Source organism: Clinocottus analis, unplaced genomic scaffold (genome assembly GCF_023055335.1).
Source record: "Clinocottus analis isolate CAN_PGR_092001 unplaced genomic scaffold, fCliAna1.0.p SCAF_44, whole genome shotgun sequence".
Taxonomy (NCBI): domain Eukaryota; kingdom Metazoa; phylum Chordata; class Actinopteri; order Perciformes; family Cottidae; genus Clinocottus; species Clinocottus analis.
Window position 1 is genome coordinate 621305 of NW_027176198.1, and position 27951 is coordinate 649255.

The following is a 27951-nucleotide window of genomic DNA, read 5'->3' on the forward strand; positions in this document are numbered from 1 at the left end:
GTCCCGCACGGCGCCGCGGAACGGCTTGCTGACGAAGCAGTAGAGGAAGAAGTTGACGGCGGTGTTGAGCATGGCCAGCATGTTGGACAGGTCGTAGGCCAGGTGGACGCGCCAGTCCCGGTGCACCGAGGACACGTACAGGTGGTAGATGACCACCGCCGTCCTCGGCGCCCACAGCACGCAGAACACGGAGGTGATGGCCAGCAGCATGGCCGTGGTCTTGCCGAGGCGGCGGGGCGGCGCCGTCTTGGGGCCGCGCTCCTCCTCGCGGCGCCGCTGCCGCCGCCGGCTCGCCCGCAGCGTGTGGATGATCAGGGAGTTCAGCACCAGGAAGATGCCGCAGGGCAGGAAGTAGATGATGGTCACGTGGGTCCAGATGAGCACGGTGTCCAGCGCCGTGGGCGGGTTGCTGTTCCTCCACATGTCCGACCACCAGAAGAAGGGCACGCCGGACGCCAGGGCCAGCGCCAGGACCGCCGCGATGATCTTGCGGGCGCGCGCCGGGTAGCTGATCTGGCGGTGGAGGAGCGGGTGGCACAGCGCCACGTAGCGGTCCACGGTGAGCGGCACGGTGGACCAGATGGAGGCGTGGTTGGCGGCGAACTCGGCGGCGCTGACGACGCGCAGCAGGAGGGCGGGCACGTCGCGGTGGAAGACCGCCGTCTCCAGCAGGAAGCCCACGAAGATGATGAAGAGCTGCGAGAGGATGTCCGAGCCCGTCACCGCCAACAGGTAGTAGTACAGGGCCTTCTTGGTGCGGCACGCCAGCCGGGACAACGCCACCGCCGTGAGGATGTTCACTGGGAGACAAAGAGAGGCGGGACTTCAACAAAGAGGAACAAAAGATAGAACCAGGACCAGAACTGAGAGGGGACGGCTGTCAGATCTGTCAGTAAAGAAGTTCTCTGAAGGCGCTCACCTCTTACGGCCACAGGGGGCGCCAGAATCAACGCAAAACGTTTGTTGAAGTGGCTTTAAACCGTGTTATTCCTTTACATCGGGCAAAACTGATCATTTCTAGTTAGATTGTGGTGGTGTTGTCTCCGGTATGGGTGAAGTAACCCGACATTGCCTTTGCAGAAGGCATTCATAGCAGTTAAAGTTACGAACCATTGATGTAATCTCATCGGACACGTCTCACACGCTATCTCTTCTTCAATCTGTTTTTCTCATCCGCAGCAGGACGTTTCCCCAGCAGTCGTTTTTAAGACCCCTCTGTTGGCTCTGGCCCTCCTATTTATTTTTCCTTTGGGTTCCATTACGTGACGCATCTGAACGCTCTGGAGACACGTCCGCTTGTTGTTTTCGGTCTAAATCACGCGCTGGATCAATAAGAGAATCAACGCCATCGATTCGGAGACGCAGCCCAGTAATGAGGAGGCGATCAGAGGGGCCGATGATTGACACTCAGACCCTCAAACAAACTGACGATCGGCTGATTAGATTATTGTAAGCTGTGAAAAGAGCCATCAGACCTCCGTCAACAGCGTTGCCGGTCCATTAAAGTGCTGTAATGCTCCTCTGACTCAACGCTGCATTGATTTCTTATGTCCTTTTTTTCTACTGAACGTTGTGCGAATCTCTAAATCCTTAAACCCAAACTGCAGCAGGCGTTTCCTGTCGACAGGCCGTCGCTACCTGGGACTCCCACACAGAGCAGGACACTGTAGTAGATGACCGGCACGAAGCCCAGGACACATTTGGACTTCTGCAGCTCCTCGGGTTTCCGGCCCGGCTCCTGGAGGCCGGACGCTGTCGCATTGGACCAGTCGATCATGACCTTGGCGCTTCCCCTGGGAAATAAGGTAGAGACAGAAAAACGTTCCTGAGACTCAGAGTCAGTGTTTTAATTATTGAGAGCAAGAACCAAAGAGGGGGAAAGGGTCGAGATCTTGTTACCTGATGGTCAATAAATCCCACGAAAAGAGAAAAACAGCATTAAAGGTACACACTACGAGTGTTGTGTGTGATCCTCCATTAAAAACTCATCAATGAATATAGAAAATAAAAACGCCTCACTGTCGTTCCTCCATCACCATGAAGACATTTTCACTACGGATGTGGATTCTCCTGAAAATACTCCCCGACAAATGTGTTATATCCTACTGCTAGTATTCAAATATTATTTTATTTAACTACTTTAATGCAAAAATACATCAAGTCTCATGAAAGCTAAAATTACGGAAGCCCATTACCGCCACAAAAAAAGAATTAGGACCAAAATAAATAAAAAAAATTCGACTTTTTTTTTCTTTTTTTGATGACTTGAAAAAAGGCAACGACACAAAAAAAAGTAGATTCTTTTTTTGGTCCTAAATTTTGTCTTGTTGCATGCTGATATGACGATATTCAGGATCGACCTCTTTGCAGACGATGAGCTGCTTCAAGTTGCTTCTTGTGTTCGTTCAGTGAGGAAAAGTCTGTTTGTTTAAAGGAGCTTCTTCTTTTTTCACTGAGACAAACTGGAAAACAACAAGTCGGTTTGGACTCAGTCAATTAAACTGCAGCTCCACAACAACAGATGGGCTGACCCTCCACCTCCAACTCCTCCACCTCCAACTCCTCCACCTCCACCTCCTCCTCCACCTCCTCCTCCACCTCCACCTCCTCCACCTCCTCCACCTCCTCCACCTCCACCTCCTCCTCCACCTCCACCTCTACCTCCTCCTCCACCACCTCTACCTCCTCCTCCACCTCCAACTCCTCCTCCACCTCCTCCTCCTCCACCTCCACCTCTACCTCCTCCTCCACCTCTACCTCCTCCTCCACCTCCTCCTCCTCCTCCTCCACCTCCACCTCCTCCTCCACCTCCTCCTCCACCTCCACCTCTACCTCCACCTCCTCCTCCTCCTCCTCCTCCTCCTCCTCCTCCACCTCCTCCTCCTCCTCCACCTCCACCTCCTCCTCCACCTCCTCCTCCACCTCCTCCTCCACCTCTACCTCCTCCTCCACCTCCACCTCTACCTCCACCTCCTCCTCCTCCACCTCCTCCTCCACCTCTACCTCCTCCTCCTCCTCCTCCACCTCTACCTCCTCCTCCTCCTCCACCTCCTCCTCCACCTCTACCTCCTCCACCTCCACCTCCTCCTCCTCCTCCACCTCTACCTCCACCTCCACCTCCTCCTCCACCTCCTCCTCCTCCTCCTCCACCTCCTCCTCCACCTTCTCCTCCACCTCCTCCTCCACCTCCACCTCCTCCTCCTCCTCCTCCTCCTCCACCCTTGTCACCTGACATCGTCCTGCTTTACTCGTCCGTGAAGACGTTTCTTGGACTGCGTTGTCTCTTTTATGACCCGCAGCAGGAATGTGATCATAAACCTTCAGAAGCATCTCAGCAGTGTTTCAGCTCACCTGCACACAATAAAGCGAGGACCACGCATGGAGGTCGCCTCCTGCCGGAGGAGTGACGGGACACGACTGCACTTCATCCACCCTCTGAACAGCTCTTTGACTGAGGCCACAAGGTCACCTGAAGGTCACCTGAAGGTCTTCAGCTTCATTGGTAGACCTCAGTCTAGTCCTGGTCCTCTCTAGTCTCAGTGTAGTCCTGGTCCTCTCTAGTCTCAGTGTAGTCCTGGTCCTCTCTAGTCTCAGTGTAGTCCTGGTCCTCTGTAGTCTCAGTCTAGTCCTGGTCCTCTGTAGTCTCAGTGTAGTCCTGGTCCTGTGTAGTCTCAGTGTAGTCCTGGTCCTGTGTAGTCTCAGTGTAGTCCTGGTCCTGTGTAGTCTCAGTGTAGTCCTGGTCCTGTGTAGTCTCAGTGTAGTCCTGGTCCTGTGTAGTCTCAGTGTAGTCCTGGTCCTCTGTAGTCTCAGTGTAGTCCTGGTCCTCTGTAGTCTCAGTGTAGTCCTGGTCCTCTATAGTCTCAGTCTAGTCCTGGTCCTCTGTAGTCTCAGTGTAGTCCTGGTCCTGTGTAGTCTCAGTGTAGTCCTGGTCCTCTGTAGTCTCAGTGTAGTCCTGGTCCTCTGTAGTCTCAGTGTAGTCCTGGTCCTCTGTAGTCTCAGTGTAGTCCTGGTCCTCTGTAGTCTCAGTCTAGTCCTGGTCCTGTGTAGTCTCAGTGTAGTCCTGGTCCTCTGTAGTCTCAGTGTAGTCCTGGTCCTGTGTAGTCTCAGTGTAGTCCTGGTCCTGTGTAGTCTCAGTGTAGTCCTGGTCCTCTGTAGTCTCACTCTTTCATTCCTGAGATGGTTATCTGTGTCCTCTCTGGTCTCGGGGGTGACAGGAAGTCTCCATCACACGACATCACCACCAGGCTTTAAATCAGGCCATTAAAATGACACTTCTTCAGCCTTTGGAGGAAATGTGAGCCGAGTGTGAACTCGCTCTCATGTTTCAGCCTCTGAGAGGCGACAACATCCAGTTCAGTCCTGTTTCATACTGAATGAGCACTTCTTCTGGACTTAGTCAGAGAGGAACAAGAGCTGCTTATCATCAACCAACATATTATTTATTCCTTCTAATAAATGCCAAACCAAGATGTCTAACAGTCAATTGAGTTCATTTATGGAATAGTTAGCTAAACACAAGCAAAGAAAACAAACACAAAACTTTGAACTCTTTGTTTGTAACTAAAGAAATGTTTTCATTATTTTCACTGAATGCATTTCTGAGAATTATATATTTGGTGGAAAATGTCATGTAAGTATGAGACTTTCAGTCGATATAAACTTGCTTTTGTTTGCCACTAATTCAAAAGTAATGACTTATTATTGTTATTGTCTTAGCTGAAAGCTCTTGTACTGTTAAAAATTAGAGTAAAACAGGCTTGAAAAATGTTTTAAAAGTATTTCTCAGTAAATAAACTCGCTGTTTCTTCGATAAAGTGTTAGAAAATAGTAAAAATAAAAGCAAATATTCACATTTGAGAAGCTGAAAGTAGTGGAATTCAGTGCATTATAAAGTATCAACTAAGCCGTTTAGTTCAGGTTTAAAAATTAAAATGAATATAAAAACAACGGCGAGCATCCTGACACCTGATCCGTTTCCTCCAGAGCTTCATCTCAGTTCATAAAAGAAAGAAAGCAGATGTTATGAATGAGAAGACAAAGGGAACGGTCGATGTCCCTGCAGCTCCTCTGACCTGGAGCTCGTCCTCACTGCAGCGTCACACCGCCAGAGGCCGAGCGGCGTTTTCTGATCTTCTTCCCGATGGAGACTGCAGGCTCCCCGCGGGGCGTTCAGGGCCCAGGAAGCCGAGCCGAACTTTATCTCCGCTCCACTGAGTCCTCTTAATAATTCATGGAGAGGAAACAACACGGCGTTCTGCAGCAGAAGAGTTCTGCAGCAGAACCTTCACGCACACGCGAACGCCATCGTCTTTATCTTCTGATGGAAATCTATCAACTCAAAGATCTAGCGGCTTGAAAAAACATGAAGATAGACTTCTATACAACCAGAGGACTCGCCCCCTGGTGGTCAGGAGAGAGAATGCAGCTTCAACACATGAAGCATAGACTTCTATACAACCAGAGGAGTCGCCCCCTGGTGGTCAGGAGAGAGAATGCAGCTTTAACACATGAAGCATAGACTTCTATACAACCAGAGGAGTCGCCCCCTGGTGGTCAGGAGAGAGAATGCAGCTTTAACACATGAAGCATAGACTTCTATACAACCAGAGGAGTCGCCCCCTGGTGGTCAGGAGAGAGAATGCAGCTTTAACACATGAAGCATAGACTTCTATACAACCAGAGGAGTCGCCCCCTGGTGGTCAGGAGAGAGAATGCAGCTTTAACACATGAAGCATAGACTTCTATACAACCAGAGGAGGTGTCAGTCGTGAGACAAAAATCAAAGAAGGAATCTTGTTTGTTTCTTTCAGCTTCAGAGAAGTGAAACAAGAAGAAACTGTTTGCGGTTCAGAGAACAGAGTTGAAGACGATGGAACAGTGAAAGCAGTGGAAGCGTCCAGACTCACTGCTCCCTTAAATAACTTTTATAATAAAACTCACAGCGCTCATGAAACGAGAAACACAAACACCACAGAGTCTCTCTCTCTCTCTCTCTCTCTCTCTCTCTCTCTCTCTCTCTCTCTCTCTCTCTCTCTCTCTCTCTCTCTCTCTCTCTCTCTCTCTCTCTCTCTCTCTCTCTCTCTCTCTCTCTCTCTCTCTCTCTCTCTCTGTCTCTCTCTCTCTCTCTCTCTCTCTCTCTCTCTCTCTCTTACCTTCACATCCAGTTTTCACAGCGACCTCGTCCTCCACAATGCTGCTACAGAGTCCCTGACATCGCTGCTGGACATCCAATGAGGAGGAGGAGGGGGAAGAGGAAGAGGAGGAGGAGGAGGAGGAGGAGGAAGAGGAAGAGAAGAGGAGGAGGAGAAGTGTAGTCCAGGCGGCCAGTTCATCACTGCAGCGAGTGAGCAGAGGACGATGTGGGGAGAGAGAGAGAGAGAGAGAGAGAGAGAGAGAGAGAGAGAGAGAGAGAGACAGAGACAGAGACAGAGAGAGAGAGAGAGAGAGAGAGAGAGAGAGAGAGAGAGAGAGAGATCTGTGGAGGGGAAGAGGTGATGAGGGAGGAAGGAGACGAGGAAAGGAGGGCAGAGAAGGAAAGAGCCTCAAAATAAATATCCACAAGCATGAAGACTAAATACCATATTATAACTTTAAGTATATGTACTACTGTCTACTAAGTATTATAGTGTACTTATGGTACTTTCACTCATAATATCTGTGAACTTTACTTTGTAGTAACAGGTTAAGCACTAAAACGACTAATGTCACTCAGAGGAAGTTAAATAATATAATATATAATATCTATAACGCTCGAGGACGTTGAACCTTTGTGTTGTTATTTTGTTACATCTGTCGAGCGCTTTGTAGACTTTGTTTTTAACTTCGTGCTTTATCAATAAAGTTATTATTACTTAGTTTGCGTACTTATTTTAAGCCATGTGTTGTTTACCTTAAACCCAAAATTTAAACAATTTCTCAAGGAAAATAGCTCATCTATATCATATTTAGCATTGTGACACACACACACACACACACGCACACACAGAAAACTTGCTAACACAATTAGCAGCGGGTGAATCACGGCTAGCTCGCGGCGTCCTGCAGCTGCGTCTCCTTTGACGTGTTCATTAGACGTACAGGGTTACACGCGGCCGCTGCAGGGGTTCAGTCGGGCTAACGAGGAGCCTCAGTTAGCGGCCACGCAGAGACGTGACTGGCTATCGATCGGGTCCGTTAGGTCGGAGGAGGAAACGCAGCGAGCGTCAGGACTCTGACGCAGCGGCTGATATTCATCACACGGTCAGAAATCTGATCTCCGTTCAGGGCCTGCAGTCTGCTCAGGGAAGTGTGTCACTGAGTCCTGGAGATGGTGATGGATGGTTCCTTCACAGGGAATCATGCCGTGATTCAGTTTCTGTACACTCAAGGATGTGACTGTAAAGTGGTGGAGCTAATAAATGCTTCCTGCCCAACTTCTAAGAAATAAATTCTGCATTTTATTCATGAAAAGGGCTTAAAAACTATATTTCCTGTTTTATTTCCTGTTTTAAATCGGCGTTGATCTTTCATAGCCAGTTCAGATGCACCAATAAATGAAATACTCAAAGTATTTTTAACTTCAAACACTCTGCATGATAGTTAGCTCGCTAACCTTCGCTTGCTAATTCCACCATGTTTTTCGTGCTATTGTTTCGCTAGTTACAGAAAATAAACACATCTGGTGGAGACGGCGGCGCTAGGGTTGGCGCTGGCTAAAGTTAGCACTGGCTATAGTTAGCACTAGCTATAGTTAGCACTGGCTGAATTTGACCATGGTGGTTTGTCTTCCGAGCTAGGGTTAGTACTAGCTATAGTTAGCACTGGCTATAGTTAGCACTGGCTATAGTTAGCGCTGGCTATAGTTAGCGCTGGTAGTTAGAGGCTATAATTATGATCACCAGTAAATTAAATACAGTGAAAGATTCGGTGTAATATTTTCTAAGCTACCGTGGCTAGCTAGTCGTCGGCTCAGTCCTCGAGGCTTTCAGCATAGTGAAGTGGCCATTTTCCCATCTCTCATCCTCATTCCCTCTTTTTGCATTTTCCAAAGCAGTGCAGTGGGACTTGGTGAAGTTACACTTTAAACTACTGATGCGCTTCATTGTGAAACATGAAATGCTCCTTTAAGAGACTCCTGTTCCTGAACGTCGCCCCAAAACTGAAACAAACCATCAGCTGAAATATTGACTCTTCTTGAGTCAATGCTGGTTGCCGCCTCCGCCTCTGATACATAATCAGGATCCACATTGACGTCTCTTTAGCAGACGCATAACTCACAGACCCAATTCCACGCCTTCAGAGTCCATCGTTACTCTGATTTACAGTCGATCCGCTCGGCTCGTCCCTCACCACCAGCAGCTAGAGGAAGAAAAGAGGAAGAGCTGAGGGAGCCGCTGCGTTGAGATAAACCATGACGAGGCAGGTCGCCTCGGCCTGGTCGCCTCGGCCTGGACGCCTGCCAGAACCTCATCCCTCCAAACCGTCCCTCTGTGCAGCGATGAAGCACGAGACTCTTTTGGGCCGTAACACGAGCATCTCTCGACATGTTATCTCATCAGGACCTCACTGCAGCTCACCGCGATAACAAGCGGCAGAAAAGCGGTTTGATGACTCACTTACTGGGAGAAATGCTCCTCCCAACGCTTTTTTATGTCTATCTTCAGATGCTATATATGAATATATTGTCGAAACAAAGTGAATGTATGGAAGTCCATTTCCGCCAAAAAAATTTGGACAAAAAAAAATTTTTTTTTTCCTAGACTTTTAATTTTTTTTTTCGTTGAGTTATTTTTTTGTCAATTTTTTTTTTGTCCAAAAAAAAAAGTCAAGGAAAAATAAATCTCGATTTTTCTTTTTTTTCTGTCCTAATTTTTTTCTTTTTCAAAAAAAGAAAAACAAAAATTAGGGCCAAAAAAAAAAATTGCGATTTTTTTTCCCGTTGTGCACACAAAAAAAAGTCAACGAAAAAAAAAAAGTCTATGGAAAAAAAAAAATTTTTTTGGTTAGAATTTTTCTTTTGTGTGGAAATGGCTTCTATAGAAAGAGATACTTTTTTTTATCCCAAAAAAAAAAAAAATTTTTAGATATTTAGTTCTCACCACTATTTACATACATGCAGCTTAAGTGATTCAACATGTAAAAATCAAGGTGATTTTCTGCATAACAGCCTCAGCTGCAACTGCATGTGACGCCCACTGTGAACATCATGTATGAAACACTGAATGAACCTCATGTGACTTTCTATGACAAAATCAACTCATTAATATTCCCTTTCCTCCTTATTCCCCTTTTCATTTCTTTTCTGTTTGTCATTAAAATGCCAATAAAGTTGTTTTTAAAGAGAGGAAGCTCAGAGAGCAGCAGGTGTAATGTAATGCAGTCAGACGCAGCTGGTCTGCCCTCTAGTGGACACGGAGTGTAAATACATCGAGTATCTACACTTAGGTTCACCTCAAACTACAAAACAAACAAACACATTGTCTCACTAGGCGGTGGGATCCCATCAGGCAGACAGTTTGGGTAGAAAGTAGTTCCACTGCATCGACATGTCATGTGTTCAACAACAGGAGGATGAAGCGGCCGCACACACGTTGTGTTTGTGCACATTGAGCGACCCGCTGGCGCACGTCCAGACGCAGAGGCCTCTTCCTGTCCGGCCTCGCGGCCTCCGTCGCCTCCAGACGCAGCGTTTTTCAGTTTGTGATTCTCAATAAAGTCACGAGGATTTTTAATCAGAGTCAGTGAGCGAGGCGCATTGATCGGCTGCCTCGCTGCCCCCCGATGAAGCGAGCCGCCGCCTGCAGCCGTCATTAAAGCGCTTGTGCTGCGGTGTCACGCACACGAGGGCCGACCGGCCTGAACCCGCTGACACAGATAAAGCTGCACGGGGAGTCCGGATGCCGGGAGCTCGATGTCACGCTCCGGCAGCCGGCAGACCCCCCCCCCCCCCCCCCCTCACCGAACCCCAGAGGGCCTGAACCTGTGTGGAGACGGATCGGGGTCTCGCCCTCCAGACCTGCAGGTGGACCCAACAGCACGGGTCCTCAGATGTCTGAGAGAAACCCTCACGCTGCCCCCTCGGCCAATCAGTATCCAGCAGCGAGCGTTCATACGAGGACAAGAAAGTCTGAATCAAAGGGTTAGTCATGGAAACACACCCAGGCCTGACTCCACCCACTGATCGATGAGGTTATGAGTGTGTGTGTGTGTGTGTGTGTGTGTGTGTGTGTGGGCCGGATGTGGCGAGGTGAACCCCCTGTTCCACATTCAGACTCAGACTCCCCTCGCCCTCCAGCACAGACGACAGAAGTCCAGACAGACGGCGGCGAGAACGACGACCACGACGACGAGGAAAAGATGGTGAAACAAGGCGCTCGAGTCCACGACGAGACAGCGGTCCAGTTCCTGGTCCTGGTTCTGGTTCTGGCTCTCGGTCCGCTCTGGGGAGCAGCTGCTGCAGGTCAGTCAGTGTTTCGATGCTCAGAGTTCATTATTTGTGTTTTTATGTCCCGCAGCTAAAATCTTTATGTCCTTTTTTTGTGAAATAATAGGAACATAACTTATAAAACTAAACATAATGAAACAAGCTGCAAGCTGCAATTTATGGAATATGATTTTACAGCAAAAACATTTCCAAAAGAACCGAATGTTCAGACGTATCGTTAACTATTACAACTAATGTCTTCAATCTCCATTTAAGCTTTATTTATAGTCAAATTAATGGTCCGCAATGATGTCATGATATAATTTGAAATTGTTGTTGAGCCCCAAACATAATATCTATGATGTCTTTTATTCACAGTGTAAAATTCAGGGCTGTTATAGAGACGAACATTTGTTACTTCAAGCTCTGCTGGTTTCATAAAACTGACATAAATATTGAGGAACTGCATCGTTCACATTTAGAAGGATCGTGTTTCCTCCTGGATTATTATTTTTGGTGGCGGAGGCTCGCTGGAGGGTCAAACTCAGCGGACTCACAGACTCCTCTGGTCTCTGGTTCAGTCTTCATGACGCTGGCGGGCGAAGCTTTAATTAAACGTGACCCACAATCCCTCGTTACGCCGCCGCAGCGAGCAGCTGCACGGATCAATGCCGTGTGATTGGATGACACCGGCCTCCAGTCGGCCCGATGGATCGGCAGGGAAATAGTCTCCACACGTCAACTATTGGTTTTGTACTCAGGGGCTTGCTTTTTGTTGTTGTTTGTCTTTTGTTTTTGTGTCCATCAGTCAGAAAGTAAGGCCAACATGAAGTCAATTAGGATCTTTATTGGAGGGGACACACGAGTGTTTATGTTGTTTGAACCTAACTTTTGGTTGTGTTGTCTTCACTTAACCTTTGTTTTCGTTGTCTTAACCTTTGTTTTCGTTGTCTTAACCTTTGTTTTCGTTGTCTTAACCTTTGGTTGTGTTGCCTAAACTTAACCTTTGGTTGTGTTGCCTAAACTTAACCTTTGGTTTAGTTGCCTAAGCTTAACTGCTCTCAGTCTCTTTGACTTTGTACTCCAGCTCCTCAGTACTTTGCTCTCCTCATACTCGGTTCTGCTGCTCCACCAGGCTCGCTGAAAGCCGACCCGTCCCAGGACGGCGCCGACACCATCAGCCACTCGCTGGCGCTGGTGCAGCGGCTGGAGGCGCTGCTGCTGCAGGGCAACGGCAGCGACGTGTCCCTGAGGGTGGAGACGCCCAGCGCCGACGAGGTGAAGGTGATCCCGGCCCACGCGCTGGTGCTGGCGCTGCAGAGCAACGTGTTCGAGGAGATGCTGCTGCGGCGCAACGGCAGCACGCTGGTGCTGAAGGAGAGCGCCGACTGCGCCGCCGTGTTCGACCGCTTCATCAGGTGGGAGCGCTCGCCGTCCGTCGAGTTGTCGCGACATCCGAGATAATCGATGAGGTTTCCGACGAGAAACAAAACCGACCAATCGGTGAGCCGCTGGGCTCGATGGCAGCAGCGGCTCCCGAGGCAGAAAGACACCGAGGAGCCTGAACGGCCACAGAGATCAATAACTATCTAACATCTATTTCTAGCTCGCACGCTAACGAGGCCGATTAAGACCTGGATGGTAGACCTGCCGCCTGCCAGACGGAGGACATCTTTGTTCATATTAACATGAAAAAAAAGTGTTTTCAATCTTTGTAGGAAGCTGCTTTGAGGGAACAGTTTAAATATATGTTTTGTTTTGTGTATAACCACCTGAAAATAATAACCTCTTTCATGTAACTTGCTGAACGTACCTCAGTAACTCCACATACTGTAAGCTGGCGAACATTTAGCTCCCAAAGAGAAGTTGCTGGAGACCAAAACAGCCAAAAAGAAAGAGAAAGAATATTAAACTTAAATAGCCAACTGTTTGCTAACATGTTAGCCAATTAACGCTTTACATGTTATAACATGTTAGGCATAAAAATCTTAAGTTATAGCATGTTAGCTATTAAAAGCTTTACATGTTAGAGCATGTTAGCTATTATAAGCTTTACATGTTGTAGCATGTTAGCTATTAAAAGCTTTACATGTTGTAGCATGTTAGCTATTAAAAGCTTTACACATTGTAGCATGTTAGCTATGAAAAGCTTTACATGTTGTAGCATGTTAGCTATTAAAAGCTTTACATATTATAGCTCGTTAGCCGTAAAAAGCTTTACATGTTACAACATTTTCTTTGTCCCTCAGTTGAACCTCTTCCTCTCTCTCAGGTATCTGTACTGTGGAGAGATTTCTCTGCGTCTGGACCACGCCACGCCGCTACACAAGCTAGCCGCCAAGTACCAAGTGCTGGGCCTGCAGCAGGGCATCACGCAGTACATGACCCAGAATCTGGCGCGGGACTCCTCGGCGGGCCACGTGGCGGGCTGGTACGAGTACGCCCTGCAGGTCGGCGACGCCACGCTGCGGGACAACTGCCTTCAGTTCATGGCCTGGAACCTGTCGTCGGTGCTGCAGAGCGGCGAGTGGCCGGGCGTCAGCAGCCAGCTGCTCATGTCGCTGCTGCGGCGCTCGGACCTCGTGCTGCAGAGCGAGATGGAGCTCTTCGCGGCGCTGGAGGCCTGGATCGTCCGCAACGAGCCGGACGGCCTGACGGCAGAGAACGCGCTGCGGGCGGTGCGCTACGCCATGATGCCGCCGCGGGAGCTCTTCCGCCTGCAGGCCCACTCGGCGGTCCTGGGCCGCTACCAGGAGTCGGTGCGCGACCTGCTGTACATGTCCTACCAGTTCCACTCCGCGTCGCCGATGCACATGGCCAAGTTCTTCGACGTGAACTGCAGCCTCTTCATGCCGAGGAACTACCTGTCGCCGCTGTGGGGCTCGCCCTGGATCATCGGCAACCCGTCGCGGGACGACCGCAGCACCAGCTTCCAGACCCAGCTGGGGCCCAGCGGCCACGACTCCAGCAAGCGCGTGACCTGGAACGCCATGTTCTCGCCGCGCTGGCTGCCCGTCGGCATGCGGCCGATGTACACGGAGGCCGGCGCCATGCAGCCCACGCGCGTGGAGGGAGGGCGGCCCCGCATCATCATCACGCCGGCCACGTCCAGCGCGGACTTCGCCGGCGTGAACTTCCAGAAGACGGTGCTGGTGATGGCGCAGCAGCAGGGCAAGGTGGTGGTGAGGCACGTCTACAACTTCCACCAGAGCACCGAGGAGACCGGGGACTTCCTGGCCGAGGCCGACCTGTACCGCCGGACCTCCGAGTACCTCATCGACAGCTCCCTCTTCCTCCACATCGTGGTGAAGCCGCTGTACCAAACCCTCATCACCATCAAGAACTGACCCGCCCCGCGGCGCTCGCAGCGCGTGACGGGTCGATGGATGTGGATCCTCCTCGCCGTGACGCCGGGATCGTCTGGCGCGTCGGCTGTTTTCATCGGGCAACTAACAATCCAACACTCGTGACCGTCTGAAAAATGTGTGTTAAAGAAATGTCTGGTGCTTTTCTATATTTTATAATATTGTCAACAATCTGCATGAAGAGACACAAACAGAAGGATGTCTTATTTATTTAAAAAAAAACGTTTTACAACATAAAAAACATTATTTTGCAATCGAGGAATAATCAAATTATTATTATTATTGAATTTAGCTTTACTTGTACTTCATAGTGCACAAGTGAACACACAGACACACACACACACACACACACACACACACACACACACACACACACACACACACACACACACACACACACTCTCTCTCTCTAAATTTCTGCAACCAGTATAGCATGAAAGCACAGTGGAAGCATGGTGGAGTTAGCTAGCTAACCAGCTAGGGAGTTAGCTAGCTGGTTAGCTAGCTAACTCCACCATGCTTCCACTGTGCTGTCTTTTGGTTAGCTAGCTAGCTCACCACTTTGCTTTACTTGTACTTCAGAGTGCACAAGTGAACACACACACATTTTATTAAAATAAAACAACATATTCATGTGTTTATTTAAAGATTTCAGCAGGAACTAATGTTCTTTGCGTCACATGTTTTGGTCTCTTCATCAGATTTGTTGAAGATAAGAAACTTATAAAATATCTCCGGCCTCATCCTTCATGCTTCAGGTTCTTTTCCTTATATGTTCTCTTTGTATTGTTTTATATATATTTATATATATATTGGTGCTATGTGACCCCGTTTACAATCGATGGTCCCAGTCGTGGTTGTGTGAGCACTGATTTGGTGATTTGCAGGTCAAACAGAGCAGATGTGGAGATTCAAACTGTTCTTTCAACGTGTTGGTTAAATGACGTTAATCATTAAACTGAAGCCACGCTGGTGCTGGACCTGCTCATCTCTAAACTGTTCTTACTGGAAACCAAATGTTCATGCAGGTGACCTCCAAGTGCACAAAACCTCTAGAAGTTGTGTAGATGTCTCGTCATTAGCTCACTTGTGTGATGGAAGTCATTGTTTATCAATGTTACCTGATAATAAAGGTTTGTACTTTGCGTTTTAAAGTAACTGAACGTTGTCTTGTGATTTCATGTTTTCATAACCTCACAAATAAAACACATTTGACTCAAGTTAGCTTACTTTAGTTATCACTTTATAAATGAATGACATGAAATTAACTAATAAATGCTGCTTAGCATGAATGCATCAGTTACATTCCACAATACCATCATGAATTAAACTTTTAGGTCCATGGAGTCGATATGAAACGTGCAATACTTCCTAATTACAAGCACGCGCATGAAAACAAAACCTGCAACACGTCCGCCGCCCGCCAGCGCCGCAGGACTACCTTTCCCATGAGCCCTTGCGCGCCAAGCAGGAAGGAACGTTCTCGCGCACGGAGGGCTCTCGCTGATCCAAGTGAGGAGCGTCGCGCCGCCAGCCTCGGCCCATCATGTAACCGCTGCGGAGGCTCTCTGTGCAGCGTTTTGCACAATCACCTCGTCGCCCCGACGCCGCGGGGGCTCGTGCACCCGCCGCCCGCACGCCGCCTGCACCGAGCCGCGCGCTCCGGGACGCACAAAGGCTCCAAGTGCATGAAGATCGGAGGCTCGCGTTTTTTTTCTTCTTCTCCTTCTTTGCATCTTTGTTTGCAAAGCCAGCCGCGCTCGAGCTCTCCGGCGCGAGGGCGATGGAGGGAGGGAGCGCGAGCGAAGGCAAAGTCTTTTGTGCTTCCCCTCCCCCTCATCACAGCAGAGGGGAAATGTCTCAGCCGAAGGGAGGTAAGCGCATGAAGCCGATCCGTGCACCGACGACCGACATGCAATCACGGGCTGCACGGGCTGCACGCGCTGCAGCGTGCACGACCTCCCGCTGCAGCGCGAGCGCGCCCCGTGCATTTTAAAGTTAGATGTCACGAAAAGGGGGTCAGTTGCATTTCCTGTTTCGGATCTTCCCCTTTGCACAGTTCCTGTGTGAAGACGATGCTGCTGCGCGTGCGCGCGCACCCCCCTGTGCACGGCTGCTATAGCCTGCGTGCACACGGGGGCCAGCGAGGGATGTCGAGCCCGCCGCGGTCACGAGACAGACCCCCGATTCTAATGAACTCTGTGCACGCGTTGATGCGCGGCTCGTGCACGGTGCTCAAGGTAAATAGAGAGGTAGATGTGCGCGCGGCCGTGCGGCCTGCAGCAGTCAGAGGTCAACTTGTCCCTCTGTTGCTTCACAACATGGACATGTCATCGTATCATCTGTTTATGAGCGTTGAAGACGTGGTGCGTTCAAGGACAAGGGCTCCTTCAGGTGTTCTCCAGTGTGTGTTGTCAGCTGCTGCTTCTGTCCTTCTGCATGTATGTGTGTGTGTCCAACCCCTGGCTGCCTGTGCACAGATGGCCTCGGTGTGCACGTCACACTCTGACCCGTGCACGGTGTCACTCAGCAGCGTCCTGCAGCCCTGAGAGGCCTTCAGGGAACGCAGCTTTGCAGGAAAACAAACAAATATACAAACAAACAAACGGCTGCAGCTCAGGAAAATTCTCGTTTTTCCTCCCCAGACTGTGTGCTTACCAGTCCAAAAGTGAGGCTGGATCATTGCACAACATGCAGAACACACACACACACATGCAGAACACACACACACACGCGCACACACACACACACACACACATACACACACGCGCACACACAGAGAAGTGGATGTGTAGCAGAGAGCCCCTGATGGTCAGAGCCTCGCAGTGTTTCTCTGCTACTGTCGATGTTCCGCCCACACACACACACACACACACACACACACACACACACACACACACACACAGGAACCGTCTCGCTGCAGCCGGTTCATGAGGATGAATAATAACGCACACACACACACACACACACACACACACTTGTATGTATTTTAGGTTTCTGTCGATGAATGAGTCGACTCGGGACTTTCCTGTTGAGCAGAAGTCGGTTTCTGTTGTCGTTCATTGATGATGTGCGGTGCAGGAAACACACACACACACACACACACACACACACACACACACACTCATATAGAGCTGAAAGCAACAGCAGATTTATCGATTGTTCAACCACAAAGTTTTTTATTTTCTTCCTCGACTCAGCGAACAAAACCAGATCATCTGGAGCTCTCTCTTAACTCATGAAGCAGATACTTCTATACAACCAGAGGACTCGCCCCCTGGTGGTCAGGAGAGAGAATGCAGCTTTAACACATGAAGCATAGACTTCTATACAACCAGAGGAGTCGCCCCCTGGTGGTCAGGAGAGAGAATGCAGCTTTGGCTTCACGCTTCAGAACCGGAGGTTTCCGCCTGAGAGCCAGATTCTGGCGTGATAAACACGTCTGTGATCCTCTGTGTGCAGAACACTCTGTTCTTTGTACCTCGCTGTGAGCTGCAGCTCCACAGACATTAAAGTGTTGTGTAACTTACAACCTCTGAAGGAAATGAGTACAAATCTGAGAAGCTAAAATAAGCATTGTGTCCTTGCTCTTTGTTGAACCGCTGCCAGACGGAGTGAAGTCTCTCCGCTGCCGGTTTCCTTCCACGGCTCGGCTCAGATTCTGGAGCTGAGTCTCGCGTCTGCGGCGCCGTCCGGTGAGTCCTGGACGGCTCGCTCTGCACAAACGACCCGCTTGCACTCGCACTAATATTTGCTGTGTCGACGAGGCCTGAAGCTTTGATCATTTTACTGCAGTAACAGAGGCATTGTTCAGGGCATTGTTCACATGATCCACTCACTGCACTTCTCTTTTTGTGCGGGGAGGTGGAGGGGCGACTGAGAGCAACAACATGTCAGACGCTTCTCACCTGCTGGCCGAGGCCTGTGATGCAAAGAGTTAAAGTTTCACACCTGGATTCTTCTTCTTCTTTTTTAAAGCACTCGTCTCTTTCTGCTAGTTAAATAAAACTCCACTCTGCACGTCGGCCGTGAAAAGAATCTCAGTTAATTGGCTAGTGTGTGTGAGCAGTCGCCCCCTGGTGGTCAGGATAGAGAATGCAGCTTTAACACATGAAGCATAGACTTCTATACAACCAGAGCCGAGTGCAGCACGAGCCGCTGTCGACACCATCCCCAAAGAGCTCCTGACAGCTGTAACCTGGAGGAGCGGCCATCTTTGGCGGTGTAGAGTATCTCTCGGGCTGCCAGAGCGGCCGGGGGAGTTATTTCCAGCCCCTCCCCCCCTCATCTGTCCTGTGTTGATCCGTGTTGTCGCTTCCTGTCCTTCGTTGCTTCCCCCCGTCTGGGATTGAGCCGTCTTCCTCCGGCTCGGTGGAATTCCATTCAGGGAACTCTTGGGATAGTTGGAATTCTTGTGTGTGAGAGTTGAGAGAGAGCGAGGGCAGCGGATCTAGGTCTTGTTATCAATCAGGCCGGCTGTCATCTGCGCACACACGCACACACACACACACACACACACACCACTCTACAAACCTCTCCGTCAGCGTTATTTCTTTCTTGTTCGCTGCTTGTGCGGTCCGAAAGCAGATGGCGTGCAGGTGTTTTCGTGTGTGGTGCACACCGGGAGCACAAACACCCATCTCCTCTAGGCATCGCTCTGGCATCTCCTCTTGGCATCGCTCTGGCATCTCCTCTTGGCATCGCTCTGGCATCTCCTCTTGGCATCGCTCTGGCATCTCCTCTTGGCATCGCTCTGGCATCTCCTCTTGGCATCGCTCTGGCATCTCCTCTTGGCATCGCTCTGGCATCTCCTCTTGGCATCGCTCTGGCATCTCCTCCTGGCATCGCTCTGGCATCTCCTCCTGGCCTCGCTCTGGCATCTCCTCCTGGCATTGCTCTGGCATCTCCTCCTGGCCTCACTCCGGCATCTCCTTCTGGCATCGCTCCGGCATCTCCTCCTGGCCTCACTCTGGCATCTCCTCTTGGCATCGCTCTGGCATCTCCTCCTGGCATCGCTCTGGCATCTCCTCCTGGCATCGCTCTGGCATCTCCTCCTGGCCTCACTCTGGCATCTCCTCCTGGCCTCTCTCTGGCATCTCCTCCTGGCATTGCTCTGGCATCTCCTCCTGGCATTGCTCTGGCATCTCCTCCTGGCCTCACTCTGGCATCTCCTCCTGGCCTCACTCTGGCATCTCCTCCTGGCCACGCTCTGGCATCTCCTCCTGGCCACGCTCTGGCATCTCCTCCTGGCGTCTCTGTGGCGTCTCTGTGGCCTCTCATCCTAGCGTCTCTCTGGCGTCTCAACCCGGCATTGCTGTGGCATCTCTCTGAGTCGCTGTGGCACCTCCTCCTGGCGTCTTTCTGACATCTCTCTGGCGTCTCTCTGGCGAGGGAATTGTGTGTTTGAGTTATGCAACACAAGCTGGAGAAGCGATATCCTTGAGCTCCTCACTGTGTCTCCTCAGCCTTTCAGCACATATGCTGTGTGTACGTCGGCTGAATCGGATCATGATGTCATGCGTTTAAGTCCAGAGCACCCAGAGGTGCGTTTCCGGGGCGGCTGAACCGGCCAAACTCCATAAAAACCAACGTCCATCGAGACGAGGAGGGCGTGTAATTATCTGTAAAGTCATATCTCACATGCAGAGACGAGTTTATGGCCTTTTATACGAACCTTGTAAAGAAAAGTCCAGAATTAATATGATTCATAAAGAATCAAAGGTTGAGCGTCCTGTCAGCGCTCTGCAGACGCCAAGTCGCTCACTTTAGTTCTGCACATTGATGCTTTAAAATCAACGAACAAATGTGTTAGCATAATTAAATATAAATATATATTTTAATACATATATGTATGTGTTAATAATAAATAAAACATATATTTATATAAAAATATAAATTAATATATTTATATATATATATAAAAAACATATATTCCTATTCAAAAATATATATTAAAAAAATATTCCTATAATTTTTTTTTTTAAATAATAAAATAAATAAATATATATATTGTTATTTTTCCTTCAAAGTCAAAGCTCTGAAGTCATCTAGAATAAATCACATCTTCCTTACACAACCCCTCCCCCTCGTGTGAGCTGCCTTCCCAGGATGCATTGCGCGGGTTGCTCCGCGTGCAGCTCGTTCCACGTCGGGTTCACACGGAGGACGGCTTCTCGTCGTCGTGGCTGCAGCTCACGAGGCCGTTCTGTTGGCAGCAGCTCGAGTCAAGAGGAAGTGATGCTTCTGGGCGCGGACGAGGCCGGCGGCCTGAAGCCTTCAAGCTTCGGGGACGTTTTAAGAAATGTTTCACACGAGTTGTAATGCACACGTCACGCGTGAAGAGGCCGCCGTGTCGCGAGGAGTGGATGCCCACTTCTTGTTGGACTGCACAAACTCCACAGTCTGACCTCCTTCAGGCCGCAGCAGCCAATCAGCACGCTTCCAGTTTCCTGATGCAGGTTAACTAAAAACGCTCAGAAACTCTGCAGGTGCTCCTTCTCTCTGAGTGTGTGTGTGCTCTGGCCTTCAGTGTGTGTGTGTGTGTGTGTGTGTGTTTGCAGAGCGCGTTGGCTTCCAGTTGCTATTGTGGTCTGTGTGAGTGTGTGTGGGAGGGGCTCAAACGAACATATTTAGTGCAACAAAGCTGCTTTGCAAAGTGGAGCGAGCAGCAGGCAGCGAGAGGCCGCCGGTCCAAGGCCGCATAGCACGGCCACGCCCTGTGTGCGTGTGTGTGTGTGTGCGTGTGTGTGTTACATGCCTTCAGGGCAGCTTTTCGCCTGACGGCCTCGTCCACAGCGACATGTGTTTGTGTTCCCTCACAGAACAACAATGTGAACATTTCCAGTTCTTCTTCTGGGACGACACGCCTCCAGTGACATCAGCAGGGCGGCGGTCTTAAATATCACCTTTTAAAAAAGCTCTGGTGCGTCAGCTGCTGACACACACACACACACACACACACACACACACACACACACACACACACGTGCACACCGGGGCCAGATCCAACATGGCTGCCCCTCCTTTGTCAGGACAGATCTTAACGTGCATCAGCTAAGTGGCTGAGGAGGTTTGAGCCAGATGCTGTGTGGAGGCGAGACACACACACACACACACACACGCACACACACACACACACACACACACACACACACACACACACACACACACACACACACACACACACACACACACGCACACACACACACACGCACACACAGAGTCACACACACAGTCACACCCTTAGCAACCTGTGCCGCCTGGTCATTAATCTGCCACTGCAGCGCCTCCAGATGAAGCGAGCACACCTGAGCTGCCAGACCTCCTTGTCTTCCTCCTCCTCCTCGTCTTCCTCCTCGTCGTCTTCCTCCTCGTCGTCTTCCTCGTCGTCGTCTTCCTCCTCGTCTTCCTCCTCCTCCTCGTCTTCCTCCTCTCGCTCTAAGCGCCGGCTCCGTTCAGTTGGGATCTGGAGTCGCTCGCCGCGTCCAAGCGTAAGTCAAGTGGCCGCTGTGTCAACAGGAAGCTCATCGCTCGTATAGACCTGGACGTCTGCCGGCCGCTGCCGCGGGTTCGAGTCCCTCTGCGGGTTCGAGTCCCTCTGCGGCAGCGGCCGGGTTTCTTTACTTCTTTCTGAGCGTCCGTGGGCTCTGGACCTGCAGCAACGCGTCCCTCGGGGCGCCAGGAAGGTTCAGGGAGAGGTTCTCCTGAACGCTAAAAATAGATCCTGGAGCCGCCGCTCAGCTGCAAGAGTGGAAAGAGAGAGAAAGTTCTTAGAGAGAGAGAGAGAGAGAGAGAGAGAGAGAGAGAGAGAGAGAGAGAGAGAGAGAGAGAGAGAGAGAGAGAGAGAGAGAGAGAGAGAGAGAGAGAGAGAGAGAGAGAGAGAGAGAGAGAGAGAGAGAGAGAGAGAGAGAGAGAGAGAGAGGGAGAGAGGGGGAGAGAGGGGGAGAGAGAGAGAGAGATCTCTGGTTGAGGATCTTCCTCCTGCTGGCCTCTGGAGGAAACATCTTTTCAGTGTTTTGAATGAATTGTTTTATGTTTCCTGCAGTTCTGATCTTTTATGAAAGAAAACAATCGATCAATAATGGAATCAATCGTTATTGGCTCGTTCTTTCTTGTGATGCAGCTTCTGGTACTTACAGCTTCACCTTCATGTTGTGTTGGTTCTGGCGCCCCCTGTGGACTAAAGAGGAAGTGTCTCTGCGCACCAGGGTCCCTTCAGGAAACCTCTTGTTCTACTGCAGCAGGGTCTGACAGTACTAGTACTGACCCCAGTCCAGGTTCTGGTCTTGGTTCTGGTCCAGGTTCTGGTTCTGGTCTTGGTTCTGGTTCTGTCCATGGTTCTGGTCTTTGTTCTGGTTCTGTCCATGGTTCTGGTTCTGGTCTTGGTTCTGGTTCTGTCCATGATTCTGGTTCTGGTTCTGGTTCTGTCCATTGTTCTGGTTCTGTCTATGGTTCTGGTCCAGGTTCTGGTTCTGTCCATGGTTCTGGTCTTGGTTCTGGTTCTGGTCCATGTTCTGGTTCTGGTCTTGGTTCTGGTTCTGGTCCATGTTCTGGTTCTGGTTCTCTTGTGCGTCCCTCCCCTCCAGCGGGCCTTGACTCTGCTGTATTTGTTTCACTCAACGTTTTCATCTTTTATGAAACAATAACTTTTCTTTGTTTTTCCTCGTCTGCAGGAAAGAAGAAGCCGGTGCTCAAACTCCCCAAAGAGGTGTTTGAGCAGCCGCCGCCCGCCGCCGCGTAAGACTCTTTACTTCCTGCGCCATGTTTACCACAATATTTTACTTTTTTTTATTTTTATGAAAATATTTATAAAATTTTTATTTTTTACATTTTTTTAAAGAAAATGTTATTTTTGAATTATAAAGACAAAAAAAATTTCAATATTTTTTAAGAAAATATTTAAATTTTTAAGAATTTTTTTTTTTTTTTAAAGAACATATTTTTCATTTTATTTTTATTTCAACAAAATATTTAAAAAAAAAATTTTAATTAAATTTTTTAAGATTTCTTTTTAAATTTGAAAGAAAATGTCTTAAAACTGTTTTGTAGTTTTTAAAGAAAATCTTGAATTTCTTTCATTTTAAAGTCACATTTTAAATCTATTAAAATTGTAAAGTTTAAATTCGATAAATATTGAAATTATTCAAAACATATTTATAAGATTTATTTCTGCATCGTCACTTTGTGATTTTATTGATTTCTTTGTTTCTCTTTCAGCGTTGTTCCTCCTGTACTTCCTGCTGCGTGTCTTCAGTAATGAACGTCTTGTGTTTCAGACCGCCCAGAGACCTGGACTCTAAAGCTTGTGTGACCATCGGAGAGAAGGTACTTCATATTTTGGGTTCGGTTCCTCTCTGACGTAACGGCTGAACGTTACGGACCAGCTGGAAATGTCCTTAAATGTGTTACGTTCATGTGTTCACAACGTTCATTTACGCTGAGTTTGAAATAATGAATCTGCTTTTAAACCACCCGTGACCTCTGACCTCTGACCTTTGACCTCGTGTCCCCATCGCAGAACTTCGAGGTGAAGGCCGATGACCTGGAGCTGATCTGCGAGCTCGGCCGCGGCGCGTACGGCGTGGTGGACAAGATGAGGCACGTGCCCAGCGGCCTGATCATGGCTGTGAAGGTGAGCACAGACATCATTTATATAGACTTCTATACAACCAGAGGAGTCGCCCCCTGGTGGTCAGGAGAGAGAATGCAGCTTTAACACTTGAAGCATGGACTTCTATACAACCAGAGGAGTCGCCCCCTGGTGGTCAGGAGAGAGAATGCAGCTTTAACACATGAAGTATAGACTTCTATACAACCAGAGGAGTCGCCCCCTGGTGGTCAGGAGAGAGAATGCAGCTTTAACACATGAAGCATAGACTTCTATACAACCAGAGGAGTCGCCCCCTGGTGGTCAGGAGAGAGAATGCAGCTTTAACACATGAAGCATGGACTTCTATACAACCAGAGGAGTCGGCTTGTCTTGACGCTGGACTTCCTGTCCTCCCTCAGCGGATCCGGGCCACAGTGAACACTCAGGAGCAGAAGCGGCTGCTGATGGACCTGGACATCTCCATGAGGACGGTAGACTGCTTCTACACCGTCACCTTCTACGGGGCGCTGTTCAGAGAGGTAACGCCACCAACGACCACACGGTGACGAACACCTGTGAAGACTTTCGGATGCAGACTACTTCCTGTTCAGGGATTTCCTGGTTTTCACTGGAGAACCGTCGCTTCCTGGCGCTGAATGTAATTTTCCCTCGTCTGTTTTCAGGGCGACGTCTGGATCTGCATGGAGCTGATGGACACGTCCCTCGACAAGTTCTACAAGCAGGTGATCGAGAAGGGCATGACGATCCCCGAGGACATCATCGGGAAGATCGCCGTCTCGGTGCGGTTCACGCGTGTAAAAAACAACAAAGAACTCAACGTTGCGTAACTCCGGCGTGCCGACTGACGGCTGTTTTTGTCTTCTGCAGATAGTCAAAGCTCTGGAGCATCTGCACAGCAACCTGCAAGTCATTCACAGAGGTAGGAGTCCAGGAGGAAGCCTTTGCACCTCCACCTGCCTCCATCCAGCTCTCATTAAAGGGCCGGCGCGTCAGTCTTCTGACCTTTCAGGCGGCCATTGGTTTCCATTCATTACCGTATGATGTTAATAATCTATAATCTATAATCTAGCAGCATGAGTCCTTTAGTCCATTACAGTGAGTGAACGTCAAGCTCTCCAGACTTGTTGTGTAAAGTTGTGTTTGTCAATTTAACTACGTGATCAACGGCTCTCGGGTTTCAGATCCTCGTTTTGAGGTTTCTGTTTCGGTTCCCTCTCGGCGCTTCGATCCAATGGCGTCCTCGGGGAATTTATAGAGATTAAATCCATAGTCCGGCTGCAATCGTGTAAGATTTACCTTTTTTTAAAATAAGTTTTCAAGAGCCTGCCTCTTGATTTCCCTACTGTGCAGAATTGAATGGAAATAAATGACATTATTTGAAGCCAAGTAGCTTAAACAGGGTCCTTATGGTCATGGAAAACCTGGAAAGATCCTTGAAAAAAACAAACAAAGTGTGGTAAAAGTCATGGAAATGTGGTTTAAAGTCATGGAAATCTATTGGTCAAAATGTGTGTACCATGGTTCCAGTCGTATTTATGACGCTGGCCCTTTAAGAGCGAATGCACGTATAGAGCACGTCTTTACTGGAGACCACCGAGAGGTTCTGTTGCCTCGTGAAGAACCCAGAGGTTCTGTTGCCTCGTGAAGAACCCAGAGGTTCTGTTGCCTCGTGAAGAACCCAGAGGTTCTGTAGCCTCGTGAAGAACCCAGAGGTTCTGTAGCCTCGTGAAGAACCCAGAGGTTCTGTTGCCTCGTGAAGAACCCAGAGGTTCTGTAGCCTCGTGAAGAACCCAGAGGTTCTGTCGCTAAGTCTTCGTCTTTCTCTCCGGCTGCAGACGTGAAGCCGTCCAACGTGCTGATCAACACCCAGGGCCAGGTGAAGATGTGCGACTTCGGCATCAGCGGCTACCTGGTGGACTCCGTGGCCAAAACCATGGACGCCGGCTGCAAGCCCTACATGGCGGTGAGCCAAAGCACAGAACAAATCGCTGAATCTGCAGTTTCTTCACAGCGAGTCACAAAGACGCCTCATGATATAGCATGTAGCTCCCTCACTGCTATCCCGCCTGGTCCCGCCCACTGCGCTGTGATTGGCTACTTCTTTTTAGTGCCGCGGAGCTGTGATTGGTGGATTATCAGATGATAGTGACGCGTGATTTCCAACTGGAAGCATGGTGGAATTAGCGTGCTAACCAGTTAACTAGCTACCTAGCTGGTTAGCTAGCTAATTCCACCATGCTTCCACTGTGCTTTCATGCTACACTGGTTACAGGCTGTCCCTACGCCGTGACATATTCAGCAGCTGGTTAGTGTGTGTGTGTGTGTGTGTGTGTGTGTGTGTGTGTGTGTGTGTGTGTGTGTGAACAAGGGGTTTATGAGGACGCAGGTCGTCCCTAATAACCGCGCAGTAAGTGACTTCCTGCTTCCTTCTTGTCCCGCAGCCGGAGAGGATCAACCCCGAGACGAACCAGAAGGGCTACAGCGTCAAGTCTGACATCTGGAGTTTAGGAATCACGTTGGTAAATAATAATAACTGTTATTAGTGTTATTATTAGTAATTTCCCTTTATTGACATTAATTCTTATTGTTTGTGCACCTGCACCTCCATCTGTAAATATATGAACACATTTCAATTTTCAATATTATTATTATTATTTTTTTAATTAAATTTGTTTTTTTATTTGGTTTTCATATATATTTTTAAAATGTAAAAATATGTATTTTTAATATTTCATTTTTTTCTCTTTTTTTTTTGCAAATTTTTTTAAATGTTTTTTTTTTTTTTTAAATGATGAATTCAAGATATTATTGCTTTAAATTGTATCTCATAGTTATACATGTTAAATAGTTTGCTGTGACCCCGGCTGGACGGATCTGTGTATTTAAAACGAGGTGACCCTTCAGTGACCCTGCGTTCCCGTGTCGACCCCTGACCTCTCGTGCAGATCGAGCTCGCCATCCTGCGCTTCCCGTACGACTCGTGGGGAACGCCGTTCCAGCAGCTGAAGCAGGTGGTGGAGGAGCCGTCGCCTCAACTTCCTGCCGAGCAGTTCTCCCCCGAGTTCGTGGACTTCTCCTCTCTGTGGTGAGAGGCTTTCACTCAGCGGCGCATTCGGTTTTTACCTTTACTCTCTCCCTCCTCTAGCTTTATTCTGAAAAACATCTCAGATAGTTTATTTCCTGGTGCTTTTATTTTGAAAAGACCTGCTTAGATTAGTCATTCCTACATGTATACATTCATAACCTAATTTAATAACAAAAACATGGACAATATACATCTGTTGACAGTATTTTCTGATTTCTGATAAAAAGCTCTTGTCTCAACATGAATAATAAGATAATGCCTCCTCTACATATTTAAACATAACATTTTAGAGACCTGCTGTCACTAACGCATGTTTTCTGCCTCCGCAGCTTAAAGAAAGTTTCCAAAGAGCGGCCGACGTACACAGAACTCATGGTGAGTGTTTCCCCGGCTGCCTGCAGTACCCGGCTCAGCCACCAGAGGGCGCCCTCACACCAGCGTGCGGCTCTGAGCAGCTGCAGCGTTTATTGTCATTAAGCGACACGGAGACAAAATTAATTCTGCTGTTACGCATAACGAGCAAAACTACATTTTAATTTGCATCATAAGTCAAGAATACGGCAGAGTTTTCACGACAAAAAGGAAAAACATCGTGCATCACGTTTGAGCACCGACGTCACGATGAAGAGTCTCTGATCCTGTGATCCTGGAGCACGACGGGTCCAGGTCTCTGAGCCAGGTGCATGCTGGGTAGTGGCGTTTGGATGTCGTCAGACTAAATGCCTGTGCTCTTCCTCCTCAGCAACATCCCTTCTTCAGCTCCCACGAGGCCAAAGAAACCGACGTGGCGACCTTTGTGAAGGTCATCTTGGGGGACTGAGGCGCCGCACCTGCAGACCCCCCCCCCTCCTACCCCCCCACACACACACCCTGAGGAGACACTGATGAAGCAGAAGGAGGAGTCAGACCCCGCCCCCCCACACCTGTTCTCCACGTCCTCTCTTGGCGCCTTCACTCCTCTGCTCTCTTCTTCTGCTCCGAGGCAGCGAGTCGACCGCGAGGAGTCAAGGTCACCGAGGTCAAACTCCACTTTTATTTTGTTCTCTTTATGCTAAAAAAACAGGAGCGAAAAGATGCATATATATATATATATATATATATATATATATATATATATATATATATATATTGAGTTATACAAAAAAAGATGTAATCTTTGTGTAATCTAAATGTTTGTATACTCAACTTGTTGCATCAGTTTATTAATTGACTGCATGTACAGAATTAATCTCTGGGCTCAGACGAAGTGTGTGTGTGTGTGTGTGTGTGTGTGTGTGTGTGTGTGTGTGTGTGTGTGTGTGTGTGTGTGTGTGTCGACACTGGTCAGTTGTGGGAGGCGTCTCCTTGTTGTCTGCACTGAGCCATCACTCTCCTCCTCTCTTGTTCACATGAAAATAACTGGATATTATTATTAATATTATATTAATTATTGTTGTTTTTGTTTAGATCCAGTCCCCCCCTCACCTCCCTCCAGACTCATTTACTGCAG

The 27951-nt window shown here is 48.8% G+C and overlaps 3 protein-coding genes across 3 annotated transcripts in view; 2 read left to right on the forward strand and 1 right to left on the reverse strand.

The window, feature by feature from the left end:
- gpr142 (G protein-coupled receptor 142) overlaps window positions 1–1862 on the reverse strand; it is a 2032-nt gene extending 170 nt beyond the window's left edge. The window contains exons 1-2 of the mRNA XM_068599310.1: window positions 1639–1862; window positions 1–800 (exon numbers count right to left, since the gene is read on the reverse strand). The exon at window positions 1–800 is cut by the window's left edge and continues 170 nt beyond it. Of these exons, the coding sequence (XP_068455411.1) occupies window positions 1–800; window positions 1639–1777 (939 nt within the window). The 5' untranslated portion in view covers window positions 1778–1862. The remainder of the gene's footprint in view (window positions 801–1638) is intronic.
- Window positions 1863–10215: 8353 nt separating this feature from the next.
- Window positions 10216–14137, forward strand: btbd17a (BTB (POZ) domain containing 17a). The gene is made up of 4 exons (XM_068599179.1): window positions 10216–10225; window positions 10274–10438; window positions 11490–11820; window positions 12675–14137. Exons 1-4 carry the CDS (start codon window positions 10216–10218, stop codon window positions 13747–13749), a joined length of 1581 nt encoding a protein of 526 aa, XP_068455280.1. The 3' UTR covers window positions 13750–14137.
- Window positions 14138–15257: 1120 nt separating this feature from the next.
- Window positions 15258–27533, forward strand: map2k6 (mitogen-activated protein kinase kinase 6). The gene is made up of 12 exons (XM_068599311.1): window positions 15258–15641; window positions 22440–22503; window positions 23043–23091; window positions 23285–23398; window positions 23776–23895; window positions 24040–24156; window positions 24245–24296; window positions 25213–25340; window positions 25819–25896; window positions 26323–26462; window positions 26792–26837; window positions 27205–27533. The coding sequence occupies exons 1-12, from the start codon at window positions 15551–15553 to the stop codon at window positions 27280–27282; spliced, it is 1077 nt and encodes a 358-aa protein (XP_068455412.1). The 5' UTR covers window positions 15258–15550; the 3' UTR covers window positions 27283–27533.
- Window positions 27534–27951: the final 418 nt, after the last annotated feature.